Consider the following 13,620-nt stretch of genomic DNA (forward strand, 5'->3'; position numbering starts at 1 on the left):
AAATATATAGACAAGATTAAACGATAGGTATATATTTATCGAATATCTATCGACTGCTGTATTGCCACAGGGTATTTTTATTGGTGAGAAGACTTTTATTATTTCGATATATTATTACATTATGATTTCTTGAATGGATGGCCACATTTTTCTGAAAGCTTTTGAAATATATTTAAATACAATACGAAACGTTTACAGTGAAGTTGTACCTAGTATTTCCAATAAGTAATGAAGTACTTTCATACTTGTAGTTCAAAATATATTTTCTGGCTTATTAAAAAATAAAAAAAAAATTGCGTAGAGCATAGCCATTGGTTATTGGTTTATTGTAAAATGTTGGGAAGTAATTACCCAAAAAAATGCAGTCAAAATTTACTTATCTTGGTACAAAGCTATTTATTTGGTATATCAACCTATATTAAGTTGGCTATATCTTTTTAATTATATTTATAATAAGTCTTTTTTTATTGTTCTGAATTTATGTTTTAAAATTTCAATTCTTAACGATCAATTTAAACAATTCATTTTAAACGTTTTATTTCAAATGTTTTATTTCCGATAGCCTTGTGCGTCGCTTTCTCCCGCCATCCATTTCAAAATGCAACACTGTTGGCGCCTTTAGAGCGAGATGGTTAGATACCATGGCATGACAGTGTGGCAACACAATGGCGAAACTAAAAAATTGTGTTGCTGACATCTGGTCGTTGCAAAACTATTTCGAGCAGATTTTGTGATATTTCGTTGTGATCGGTCGATGAATCCCCAAGTTATATTTTAATGGAAAGTGCGAATACGTTTTAGCGGTTGGATAGACAGCAGTTAAGGTGAGCGAAAGGCAGGAGATTGCGAAAAATTCATTTATATTTCCGCGACCGTCTGTTTTTTTGCATCGGTGTTTGTGTATGAGTGTGTTGTGCTGTATGTGTGTGGGAGCTCTGTGTATGACGTAAAGCGATAAAGCAAACGCATTTTCAGTGTTTGTGTGCGTGTGTGTTTCTTTTTTGCATCTAATTAGGAGCCCAAAGCATTGATTGGTTGTCACAAACCGTAGTTTGTTTTTTTGTTTTGCGGCCAAAAGGGCCACCGCAGCTGCATATCTGTGTCGCTATGTGTGCCGCTCGGTTGTCAGTGTTGCACAGTGCCGGCCAGTGCCCACAAAATGGGCGCACAACAACAACGGGATTGGATTGGATTGGATCGTTCCCTTGTTTAGAATTCCCCATTTCCATTCCCATGTCTTCCGTGTTCCCCCTTCCCTGCAATCCAATCGCCGTTTTTCCTTTTTGTTATCCGTTGCCAGACGCAACGAAAACGACAGTTGGCATTTAAATTCGACTTAAACACAAACACACACACTTACATACTGGCCAACAAGCAGCACACACACACATGTAGCCGAAAAAAAAAAACAGACGCTGTCGGCGACCTCGACAAGCAGTTGCCTGCGATTTAACGTCACTGTATTGAACACGATTCGGGACTTCATTTCCATGTTCATTTCATTTCACTTCAGTAGTTAGTTTAAACAGAGCAAGAATACTTTAAATTTCACACAAATTCTAGCGTCAATTCTTTTTTTTTTTTACGCAGACACATTTTGCACTTCAAAACTTAATAAGTAGTTCAACGACTAACTAACGGAACTCCTACTCCTACAAGCAGTAGCTGCCGCTGTCCGTAAAGCAGTACTAGGAGTTACACGATTCACCGCAACAAAAAGTAAAACTCAGTTGAAATAGGAACCCAACAAGGATCAACACCGAAATGGACATGATCACGGTGGGGCAGAGCGTCAAGATCAAGCGGACGGACGGCCGCGTTCACATGGCCGTTGTAGCGGTGATCAATCAGTCAGGCAAGTGCATCACAGTCGAATGGTACGAGCGTGGTGAGACGAAGGGCAAAGAGGTGGAACTGGATGCCATACTCACGCTCAATCCGGAACTAATGCAGGACACCGTGGAGCAACATGCTGCCCCGGAGCCCAAGAAACAGGCCACCGCCCCGATGAATCTCTCGAGGAATCCCACACAATCGGCAATCGGTGGCAATCTTACCAGTCGCATGACCATGGGCGGCAACATGCTGAACAAGATTCAAGAGACCCAATCGATTCCACATCCGCTGGGCAATAGCAATAGCGTAAATACGAACAGCAACTCAAATGCCACGGCCGGTGGAGGAGCTACCACAACCACTGGATTACAGCGACCACGGTATTCGCAGAATGCCGCTGCTCAGCAGCAGACTAGAATCGCTTCGGCGGTGCCCAATAACACATTACCCAATCCCGTAGCGGGATCCAGTTCTACTGGTTCAACTGCCCAATCTGTAGTTGCTCCATCCAGCAACACGACCCAGGGAGCCGGTGCCCGCCGTTCGCACGCTTTAAAAGAAGTAGAACGGTTGAAGGAGAACCGCGAGAAGCGACGCGCTCGCCAGGCCGAGATGAAGGAGGAGAAGGTGGCCCTGATGAACCAGGATCCCGGCAATCCCAATTGGGAAACGGCGCAGATGATACGCGAATATCAGAGCACACTGGAGTTTGTGCCTCTGCTCGATGGACAGGCTGTCGATGACCATCAGATCACAGTGTGCGTGCGGAAGCGACCCATTAGTCGCAAGGAAGTCAACCGCAAGGAGATCGATGTCATCTCAGTGCCGCGCAAGGACATGCTTATCGTGCACGAGCCGCGCAGCAAAGTCGATCTCACCAAGTTCCTGGAGAACCACAAGTTTCGCTTCGATTACGCCTTCAACGACACGTGCGACAATGCCATGGTATACAAGTGAGTATCTAACAAATATGTTTCTAGAATATCTATCAGCTAAAAGCTAGCCCCTGACCATCAAAACAATTCCGTAAAAGGATTTCGTTAAAAACTATGTGCAGCTGTTGTACAGTTTGAGTGCCTCTTCGCTGAGTTATTAGTGCTTTTAAGCAAACATCTGATCGTATTCTCTATATGGTATCTTCACATTCTTTCGAGTGTTTGTAATATTATTATTTACACTTCTTTACTTACTGATCATCTGTAATGCCTCATGTTTCTACATTTAATAAAAGCGATTAACTACTATAATAATCACTAAAATGAAAACTTAATCTAATAACAGATTTAAAGTTATATTTTTTAATATATATACCGCCGGCAAAGATATATTTGAGATTGTGTTTGACCAGTTCTGCCGTTCACATTCAAATTAAGTAAATATTTATGCCGAGTCACACTTTAAGCATGTTTTGATGATGTTGTGACTGGAGACCGCTTGGGCATCTCTGGTGGAGCGACTCATTGACTCATTGCCGACAGAGACGGCAACAGAAACATGCATCAGAAAGCTGTTGCTCCCGAAATAGCCAAGTTTGCTTCACATATATCTTTTTGCTCGCGTTGAATGACTAACTTGGAAACCCAAACGCTGCCTCCCCCCTCACCTTAACGGCCGATCTACGCTCAAAACTCTCTAAATTGAATTCTGCCCATGGGCCAGCGGAAGAGATTTCGAAAAGTAACTGCCTTTTGGCCCGGCATCTGCCCATTAGTAATTGTTTGCCTTCAATTGAATTAAAGCGGCTCTTGACTTTGTTTATTTGCTGCTGCCTGACTGCCAGACTTTAGTTTGCCTTCTTCCACACCTTTCTCCGCTAACTTCTTAGCTTCTTTTTCCGGTTTTAGTGATCGGTTGTTTTTGTATGGATCTCTGGAATTGGTATGGTAACGTTGCGTCACGACAAACGCTGCGGAGTATACCCCATGAGTAATGGCAGCGGGATTGATACCTAAGACTGTTGATTATGGCGAATTTGTGTTGACAAACCTTAACGAATGAATCAACAGCTGATTGGCGAAGCGTCATGCGGTCTTATCAGCACCCGAAATAAACCTAAACTCAATTTGATCTTCTTTGCATTTTAATGAGTATTTTTAATTCGATTTCTTATCAAATTCTAGACTTTCTTATCTTGTTTGTTAGAAATATTAAAATAGATTAGATATCAGGATAACGTTAATACCAAATAGCTGACTAACCCAAGAATGTTTTTTAACTTTGAAATTTGATTTATCATAGTTTTCTGTAGGAGAGATATTGAATTTAAGGTCCCAATATTAAATTATGCAATTACAACTCCCACTTTACCTCTGCAGATACACAGCCAAGCCATTGGTTAAGACCATTTTTGAGGGCGGAATGGCGACGTGCTTCGCCTATGGCCAGACAGGATCTGGCAAGACGCACACCATGGGCGGCGAGTTCAACGGAAAGGTGCAGGACTGCAAAAACGGCATCTATGCTATGGCCGCCAAGGATGTTTTTGTGACCTTAAATATGCCGCGTTATCGCTCCATGAATCTAGTCGTTTCGGCCAGTTTCTTTGAGATTTACAGCGGCAAGGTAAGTGACATGCCAACAACTTTGGCTAAAAACTTATCATTGATCCTGTATTTTTAGGTATTCGATCTTTTGGCTGACAAGCAAAAGCTGCGAGTCCTGGAGGACGGCAAGCAGCAGGTGCAGGTAGTTGGTCTCACTGAGAAGGTGGTGGACAGCGTGGAGGAGGTGCTGAAGCTCATCCAGCACGGCAACGCTGCCCGTACATCTGGCCAGACGTCTGCCAATTCGAACTCGTCGCGTTCTCATGCCGTCTTCCAGATCGTGTTGCGGCCTATGGGCTCCACAAAGATCCACGGCAAATTCTCGTTCATCGATTTAGCGGGCAATGAACGTGGTGTGGATACCTCGTCGGCCGACCGTCAGACACGCATGGAAGGCGCCGAGATCAACAAATCGCTCCTGGCCCTCAAGGAGTGCATCCGTGCCCTGGGCAAACAGTCGGCTCACTTGCCCTTCCGTGTCTCCAAACTTACCCAGGTGCTGCGCGACTCGTTTATTGGTGAGAAGAGCAAGACCTGCATGATAGCCATGATCTCGCCGGGACTAAGCTCCTGCGAGCACACGCTCAACACGCTGCGCTATGCGGATCGTGTCAAAGAGCTGGTGGTAAAGGATATCGCAGAAGTCGGCCCTGGCGGCGACAGCGAGCCAATCGAGATTATGGACGATGAAGAGGAGGAGGAGCTTAACATGGTGCATCAACACTCGCATCCACATCACCAGAATTCCCATGCGCCGACTTCGCAGTCGCACAACCAACGTGTCGGCGGTCCTGGCTCTCATCACTCGGGAAGTGGTATGCACAACAACAATAATAACAATAACAAGAACGGAAATGCCGGCAACATGGACCTGGCAATGCTGAGTTCGCTGAGCGTAAGTATTCATGTCCTTATTCCCGATATTTTCCACGTATTCCTTATTCAGAATTCAACAAAACGCCGCGCTAAAGTTATTGGAGTTAGGAAAACAACACAAAACATATATTTAATTATTTTTGGGCTTTAGTAGCAATTAAAAAGCCTTTTGAAATATTTTTCATATTTTCAAGACATTTTTAAAATATTGTTTTTTTAAAACCTTTTTAACTTAGTAGTCCACATTTATTAAATTCCGAAGGGCAAATCATTCACAAGTTGGCCATGCCTTTAGCTTTAGTTCAGTCACATCCAGTTTGGGCTTAGTTCACATCAGTTTTCACAGTTCCGGTTGTAGGTTAAACAGAACAAGTCGATCGATTCGTAACACAATGCTTCCATTCTCGCCTAAGCGTATTGTCAATGAACCGAAGTCAAAGGTCCGTGATAGCAGCAAGCTAAATATCGCGAAATATACCAACACCTCACGGACTCTGAAAACCGTATATAGCCGTCAAGCTGGTATCGTGGGCAACCAGGGGAAATTGAATACTGCTGGAACTAAGACTAAAACTACTGCCGCCTTACCGGGAAAAGTGAACGACCGTCCGATGCCTACCCCTCCACGCGTGTGGAACTGTAACAAACCGAAGGTGGCAAAACCAGCCAATAAGACTTTTAACGTCTATGCCAAGAAGAAGAGCAGTTTACCGGGTAAAGAGGGACCGGCATCCAAGATGATTACCAAGCCTGGTGTTAATCCACCGATGCGTCCGAAAGAGCAGATGAAGGAACGTGAAATGCCCATCGAGGAAGAAGATAATATCGACAAATTTAATCCGGTGTGCCAGGCTTTTTTCGTATCCCTGGACAACAATAATGAGGAAGTGTCGAAGCCGAAAATAATGAATAACAAAGCTTTTGATGACGATTACAAGAAGTCCGGCAATTTAGTGCTTTGCAAGGATCGTATGAAGCCAAAATGGATATCATTTAAACGTTTGTTGCCGGCAGGAGAGCGTTATGAGATGGTCAAACTGATTAAAGAGGTTAGGATGTACCGGGAATCCCAGACCGCTGGACAGGGGATTATGGAGTGCGAACCATTGGTGCCGCCGCCGCCGCAGTTCGCCGAAGATCCCAAGGAGTCTGCGAAGCGCTTTCGGATTGAACGATCCCGCACTGTGATGCTCTTCCCTAACATAAACTGTGATGAGCTGGTGTACAAGTATGCTTGCCGCCTGCCTTTTGTCCAAGATCCAGAAAATCCTGATGTTAAACCCCCTCAGATGAAATGACTTTCGTTCCGTCCGCAACCGGCAAAGATCTAAATTGAAAAATATTGTATATTATTTTGATTTGAACATATTTATATTTTATTACTTGCCAATCATTGTTTTTGACTTTTACTGCCGTAAATGGGTGGTTTGGATGTTACGGATCATATAGGAATGTTTCTGTGAAACTAATGACTAGGAAAGCTAATAGAGCCAATATTAGGAGCTTGTCCTATTCCGAGTGTGTCAATGATTTATAGTAAGAATAAGTATTAAATTTAGTTTAGTTTATACAAAATCTACATACACATTCTATAAACATTACACATTAACTATTCAACAGGAACACGAGATGTCCGATGAGTTGATTGTACAGCACCAGGCCATTGACGACCTGCAGCAAACGGAGGAGATGGTCGTGGAGTATCATCGGACCGTGAATGCAACACTCGAGACCTTCCTGTCCGAGTCGAAGGCACTGTACAACCAGACCAACTATGTGGACTACGACCAGGACTCGTACTGCAAGCGGGGCGAGTCGATGTTCTCCCAGTTGCTAGACATCGCCATTCAGTGTCGGGACATGATGGCTGAGTACCGGGCCAAGTTGGCAAAAGAAGAGATGCTTTCGTGCAGTTTCAACTCGCCGAATGGCCAGCGTTAGATACTCTTCCTGCACATCCGTTTCGATTACTTTCCTCCCTTACTTTTTTACATAACACACTTCCCACTGGCTTCCCATCAAGTTTGTTTTTCGAATGCCAAATGAACTCTCACAAGAACCTAAATTTTTTTTTAAATGGGCCACCCACGTGGTGGAATGACCTCCTTGGAGGCCCCGATCCACACTTGAAGTCTTGGCGTGGTGGCTACTTTTACACAGAGTTATGAACAGTCCGAAGGACGGACTGAGGGCAGAATCGACCTTAAAATAGGCGTTTCTCTTTCCAATTCGATGTCGCTGCTAGGCGGTTTATTAAGTTTTTAACTACATAAATAACCGAGGAGCGACACAGTTGAAAGCCTGTTAAATATATACTTTACGAACTAAGCACGGGAACACAGATTTACCATGACAGCAAAAAACTCACACACACCTATAACACCAAAACAGCAAAACTCACTCACAGGTTTTCTTTGAATTATGATTATAATTAATTAAATTATGACTATAATTTCTGCGCAGTCGATTGATACTTTTGTAAAAGAAAAAGACATTTACTATATTATAATTACCACTTACATACGTTTTACTCTATAAATAATATGAGATTCCATTTAATATAATTACCTTATGCGATTTGTTTCAAATTTTTAGTTTCCTTTCATTTTTGTCGCTCAACGGCACAAATCTTTAATTCTTTTTATTATAACTACGAACTAATCGCGCATTGTATTTATTTAAAAGAAAAACAAAAAACAAAAAACAAAAAAGGCCACAAAAACTGTATTTAATTTGTATTAATTTATTAAAATACTATTGCACCAAATCCAATTTACATACGTATTCCCCCGTAACTGTAATGATTATATCTTATGTAAACCCTAACCGAACTGCAATCTTTGCCTGAGAGATATTTAGCCAGCGAGTGTTTGATTTTTGGATACTTTTGATCTGATACTTCTCTTATCTTCTATTATATAATTTACATTATATTTTTTTTTTTCGTCACGTTAAGCGACTTCGGTGAAGAATTTAGAATGCAAACTGTCTTTGCTATTATTTATTTAAAGATGATTTGCATTTCATTTTGTACTAATATTTATTATATATATTTAATTACGTTTACACGACTAAAAACTAAAAACAGAAACCACTAAAAACTAAACTATCGAAAGCAAATCAAACGAAACTTAACCAAATCATGGATTTTCACACACACACACACTGCTTGTACTGCGTTGAAAATATAAAAAACATAAGACATAAAACACAAATTGGTTCCACATACCAGAGAACGTAGTAATTTAGTCTTAAAACAAAAAAAAAAAAAAAAATAAACAACTAAATCGAAAAATAAAAAACATACTAACGTGCTTCTCCTAAAGTATTTATATCCAAACAAGACGTTTAATTATTTTGTTATTGCATTTCCTCAAAGCACTATAAAAAATAATAATAAACAAGAAAATATCCCCCTCCCAAAAGCAGGCGAATGATAACAATTTTTTAATCCACCAAATGCGAGTTTTTAAAACAATGTTAATATGGAAAAACCAACTAATTGAGTGCTTCGATATTATGCGGTATAAATAATGAAAGTGTTAGGACATGGACTCTAATAATGTATTATTAAATATAAATAATAAATTATATTGTAATAAAAAGTGAAAATACACAACTAAATTTAACATTAAAGATGTGTAAAGCAAAAACAACGTATTTTTATTTTTCAAAGTGGATTCGTCTAGCAGAAATGGATTTTATTTATAAAACAAGATAAACTGAAAATTGGGAACACCAATTTTTCCAAATTGGTTCAAGTTATTCTTATTCAGTAGTAATACTTATTAGTTTATTGCTATATTTGTACTAAGAAGTATAAAAACATTCGATCCGTTATAAAAATGTTGTCCCTTATTTTTAACAGATTTGGAAAACATTTTCAAAATCTAGAGGGATATTTTTTAGTTACTTAATTAGTTCATCGCTTCTGGAACATAAACAAAATTAAGAGTTTTAAAAACCAATATTCTTATTATTTTTATAATATTTTTAATAGCATTAATAAACTTTTAAATAGCTTTACCATTAAGAACCTCAAAGAACACCATTTTGTTTTTATTTTATATTCAAATTTATTTCAGTTGTAGATAGTATTAAGGTTTTTAATCTATAAGTTTCCGAATTTAACATTTTTAAAATTTAAATAATCAATGTTTGCCGCGTATTGTCGATAACGATATCCCACTGGCAGCGAGCAGAGTGGCATCTCTGGGCAGCAAAGTGACGTGGAAAGTGTGTCAAATTGATGCAAATGCAATGCTAGATTGTGTTGTAAACTTTGTCGCGTTGTTCAAACTACCGAGTCGGAAGAGTAGTTAAAATGTTAGAATTTGTGGTGATATTCACCAAGGGTGGTGTGGTGCTGTGGCACACGAATGTGTCCGGAAACAGCTTCGCCTCCTGCATAAACAGCCTGATACGTGGCGTCATCCTGGAGGTGAGTGGATATTCAGGTGGAGGTAGATGTAGACTGTGTACGGATGGATACTAATCATTTTTGGATACAGGATCGAAACACAGAGGCCAAGTACTTCGAGGAAGACCATCTGGCTGTGCAATTTAAGCTGGATAATGAACTAGACCTAGTCTACGCGGCCATTTTCCAGAAGGTGATCAAACTGAACTACCTGGATGGCTTCTTGGCGGACATGCAGACGGCCTTCAAGGAGAAGTACGGCGGCATTCCCGCGTCAGAGCAACTGGGCGGCGACTATGATTTCGATCGGGAATACCGCCGGGTGCTCAGTGCCGCCGAGGAGGCGTCAGCAAAGCAGGTGAAGGCCCCTAAGGCCATGCGCTCCTACAATGAGTCGCAGAAGTCGAAGAAAACTGTTGCCTCAATGATCCAGGACGATAAAAAACCGACCGAGAAGCGGGTCAATATCCAGGAGAGTCCGCCGCCCACCAAGTCGCAACCCTCGTCCCCGCAATCTGCGTCCGCCGTCAACATGGACAAACTCATCCGGCGGAAGCTACGCGAGAAGCTCACGCCCACCAAGAAAACCTCGCCCAGCGATTTGAAGCCCAGCAAATCCACCTCTTCCGAGAAGGCCGGCAAGAAGCCACGCGTCTGGGATCTAGGCGGCAATTCCAAAGACGCCATCAATCTAGATCGCTCCAAGGATGCGCCTGAGGATGTGCAGTACCAGAACATCAACACCGAGGTAAGTTAGGCTGGGCAACTTTCACTTTTATATTGCAATTGGATCTTCTAAAGTAACATTATCTATTAATATTACCATAACCAGTTTATAGAAAATAATTTGACTATTATAAAACTACTTTGGGGGGTTCAGAACACAGGTATTCACTTAACTCACTGTTTTCTGTCTTTTTGAAACGTCAGCTGGTTGGCACAATGCAAGGCGTAATCCGCGACCTGGACGTGGAGAGCGAGGACGAAGATGAGAACGAGGAGGAGTCTTCTGATGAGGAGGAGGTGGTGCAAACGAAGAAGAACAAACGCGGCGGCCTACTTTCTTATTTCAAGGGAATTGTGGGTGGCAAGACCATGACGTTGGCTGATCTGCAGCCGGCGCTGGAGAAGATGCGAGACCATCTGATATCGAAGAATGTGGCCACAGAGATTGCGGCCAAGCTTTGCGACTCGGTGGCCACCAGCCTGGATGGCAAGCAAATGGGCACCTTCGACAGCATAGCTAGCCAGGTAAAGGAGGCTTTAACCCAATCGTTGGTGAGGATTCTCTCCCCGAAACGGCGCATCGACATCATTCGCGATGCCCTGGAGTCAAAGCGAAACGGTCGACCATATACAATTATCTTTTGTGGTGTAAATGGTGTGGGGAAGTCCACTAACCTGGCAAAGATCTGTTTCTGGCTGATCGAGAACGACTTTAACGTCCTTATCGCCGCCTGCGATACGTTCCGCGCCGGTGCCGTTGAGCAGCTGCGAACACACACCCGCCACTTGAACGCCCTGCATCCGGCGGCCAAGCACGATGGTCGCACTATGGTGCAGCTGTACGAGAAGGGGTACGGCAAGGATGCTGCCGGCATCGCCATGGAGGCCATCAAGTTCGCCCACGACACACGGGTGGACGTGGTGCTCGTAGACACCGCCGGACGCATGCAGGATAATGAGCCGCTGATGCGATCGCTGTCCAAACTGATCAAGGTGAACAACCCAGATCTGGTGCTCTTCGTGGGCGAAGCGCTGGTGGGCAATGAGGCCGTCGATCAGCTGGTCAAGTTCAACCAGTCGCTGGCCGACTACTCCTCCAACGAGAATCCGCACATCATCGACGGCATCGTGCTGACAAAGTTCGACACCATTGACGACAAGGTGGGCGCCGCCATCTCCATGACCTACATCACCGGCCAGCCAATTGTGTTCGTAGGCACGGGTCAGACGTACGCCGACCTCAAGGCGATCAATGTAAATGCCGTGGTCAACTCTCTGATGAAGTAAATCCCTTTATCCATTCAACACCTTTCCAATTTCCAATGCTCTTTGTTTATATGTCCTTTTGACCCAATCAAATACAGTTCGTTTTTCTATTTTGTTGTTGAGTAAGATTGCCATGGTTTTCATCTGGGTGGTTTCTGTATTGGTTCGACTTAAATGAAAGCCATCCAAGAAAGTCGATATTCTTGTAACTTTTCAAATACGAGTTGTTTTATTAATGTTATATAACTTTAGGCGTACAAAGAAGTGTAGTGTATAGGGACAATGGGTGGGAAAAAATGTTAAGCTTAATCTATTTGTAGAACTCGTGCTCCTGCTCGTCCTTCTTGATATTATTTTTGTATCCCTTCTCAAAGTCCTTTGCCAGGACAATGTAGCGGTTCTCGCGCACAGCGTGCATGCCCGCCTCTTGGCAAATAGCGTTGATATCGGCGCCAGAGATCTTATCCGGTCGCGCCACAAACTCCTCAAGATCAACGTCCTCGCTGAGGTTCATTTTTGATGTGATGGTGGAGAAGACGAGCCGCTTCTGTCGACGATCGGGCAGCGGGAACTCGATCTTTCGATCCAGACGACCAGGTCGCAGCAGGGCAGGATCCAGAGTGTCGGCCCTATTGGTGGCCATGATCACCTTGACGTTGGTGGTCTGATCGAAGCCATCCATCTGGTTCAGTAGCTCGAGCAAGATGCGCTGCACCTCACGATCAGCGCCTGTCTGTGCATCGAATCGCTTTGTGGCAATTGCATCAATTTCGTCAATGAAGATAATGGCTGGAGCGTTCTCCTTGGCCAGCCGGAAGACGTCGCGAACCATGCGCGGTCCCTCACCTAGATACTTCTGCACGAACTCCGATCCGACAACGCGAATGAACGAGGCCGTTGTGTGATGTGCCACCGCCTTGGCCAACATGGTCTTGCCGCATCCAGGCGGGCCGTACATGAGCACTCCGCGCGGCGGATCAATACCGATCTGCTTGTAAAGCTCAAAGTGGGTCAGAGGCAGCTCCACTGCTTCCCGGATTTCTTGCTTCTGCATATCCATGCCACCAATGTCCGCGTAACTCACATCGGGCTTCTCGTCCGGCTGCAGCATTGAAATTGAGCTATCAGCCTCCGGCGGCAGAACATCTACCAGGGCATTGCTGTGCTTGTGCAGGGCTACCGAGGCGGAGGGCTTCAGCAGTTCTCGGTCGATGGTGGACAGGATGCGCACATAGTAATTTGAGCCGGTGGTGGAGCCCACAATGCCTGTGTTTTGGTCGACGGCCTCCAGGAATTGGCCGATCACCAGCGGCACCGACTGAATACGCTTCACCTCCTCCTGGGCGTGGAGGTATTCCTTCTTCAGATTCCGCTGCTCGTCCTTGATGTACTCCTCCTGCACCTCTATGAATTCAAGGGTCTTTTGCAATTTCTGTGATATGGTATACAAGGATTAAAATGGTTGGATCAATGTAAATATCTGGAAGCCAATTTGCTTACCTTGTAGCGCACATACAGATCCTCCGTGTCCAGTTCGTCAAGAGAACTGTGCGCATCCTTCGGTTTCAAGTCGGAAAGCTCGTCCTGAGCAAAGATAGTGGAAAGGAGACGTTATTAAGCTAAGCAGGCGTAGAAAAAACAATTATATACCTTCTCCGGCATCAGTACGTCCATGTTGTACGGCATTGTTTCCGTCTAGCAGTGAGTTTCGTTTTATTAGTTTGCTTTTTTTGCGAGGCGACTAAAATGACTCGTCAAAAACAAGCCTGCACTGCAACGGGGTGGCAACGCGGCTTGCGGTCACACACAGCAATCGATAATCGGCGAGTGGCCTATCGATAAGCTTATCGCCATTAGAGTACTTTTAATTTACCTATCAAATGGGGAAAATTAGCTGGTATTTCGACTACTGATTTGCCAATAAGAAAATAAATAAAATGAAGAGACGCTATT

The 13,620-nt window shown here is 43.5% G+C and overlaps 3 protein-coding genes across 5 annotated transcripts; 2 read left to right on the forward strand and 1 right to left on the reverse strand.

Annotated features, from left to right (window-relative positions):
- Positions 1–548: 548 nt before the first annotated feature.
- Positions 549–8,569, forward strand: LOC108111873 (kinesin-like protein Klp10A). Of its 3 annotated transcripts, none has more exons than XM_017221499.2 (5): positions 549–824; positions 1,591–2,789; positions 4,152–4,398; positions 4,456–5,274; positions 5,669–6,648. In XM_017221499.2, exons 2-5 carry the CDS (start codon positions 1,765–1,767, stop codon positions 6,551–6,553), a joined length of 2,976 nt encoding a protein of 991 aa, XP_017076988.1. In that variant the 5' UTR covers positions 549–824; positions 1,591–1,764; the 3' UTR covers positions 6,554–6,648. The 3 variants fall into 3 exon arrangements, with proteins under 3 accessions (XP_017076988.1, XP_017076989.1, XP_017076990.1); XM_017221500.2 differs by having other exon boundaries at positions 1,663–2,789; XM_017221501.2 differs by lacking the exon at positions 5,669–6,648 and adding an exon at positions 6,876–8,569 and having other exon boundaries at positions 633–824.
- An 896-nt stretch (positions 8,570–9,465) lies between these two features.
- Positions 9,466–11,793, forward strand: LOC108111880 (signal recognition particle receptor subunit alpha homolog). Its single transcript, XM_017221510.2, has 3 exons — positions 9,466–9,696; positions 9,767–10,423; positions 10,606–11,793. The coding sequence occupies exons 1-3, from the start codon at positions 9,580–9,582 to the stop codon at positions 11,686–11,688; spliced, it is 1,857 nt and encodes a 618-aa protein (XP_017076999.1). The 5' UTR covers positions 9,466–9,579; the 3' UTR covers positions 11,689–11,793.
- Positions 11,794–11,873: 80 nt separating this feature from the next.
- On the reverse strand, positions 11,874–13,454 carry LOC108111881 (26S proteasome regulatory subunit 6B). The gene is made up of 3 exons (XM_017221511.2): positions 13,318–13,454; positions 13,168–13,251; positions 11,874–13,099 (listed from the first exon to the last, which is right to left on the reverse strand). Exons 1-3 carry the CDS (start codon positions 13,351–13,353, stop codon positions 11,978–11,980), a joined length of 1,242 nt encoding a protein of 413 aa, XP_017077000.1. The 5' UTR covers positions 13,354–13,454; the 3' UTR covers positions 11,874–11,977.
- Positions 13,455–13,620: the final 166 nt, after the last annotated feature.

This window comes from Drosophila eugracilis, unplaced genomic scaffold (genome assembly GCF_018153835.1).
Source record: "Drosophila eugracilis isolate 14026-0451.02 unplaced genomic scaffold, ASM1815383v1 contig_2155, whole genome shotgun sequence".
Classification (NCBI taxonomy): domain Eukaryota; kingdom Metazoa; phylum Arthropoda; class Insecta; order Diptera; family Drosophilidae; genus Drosophila; species Drosophila eugracilis.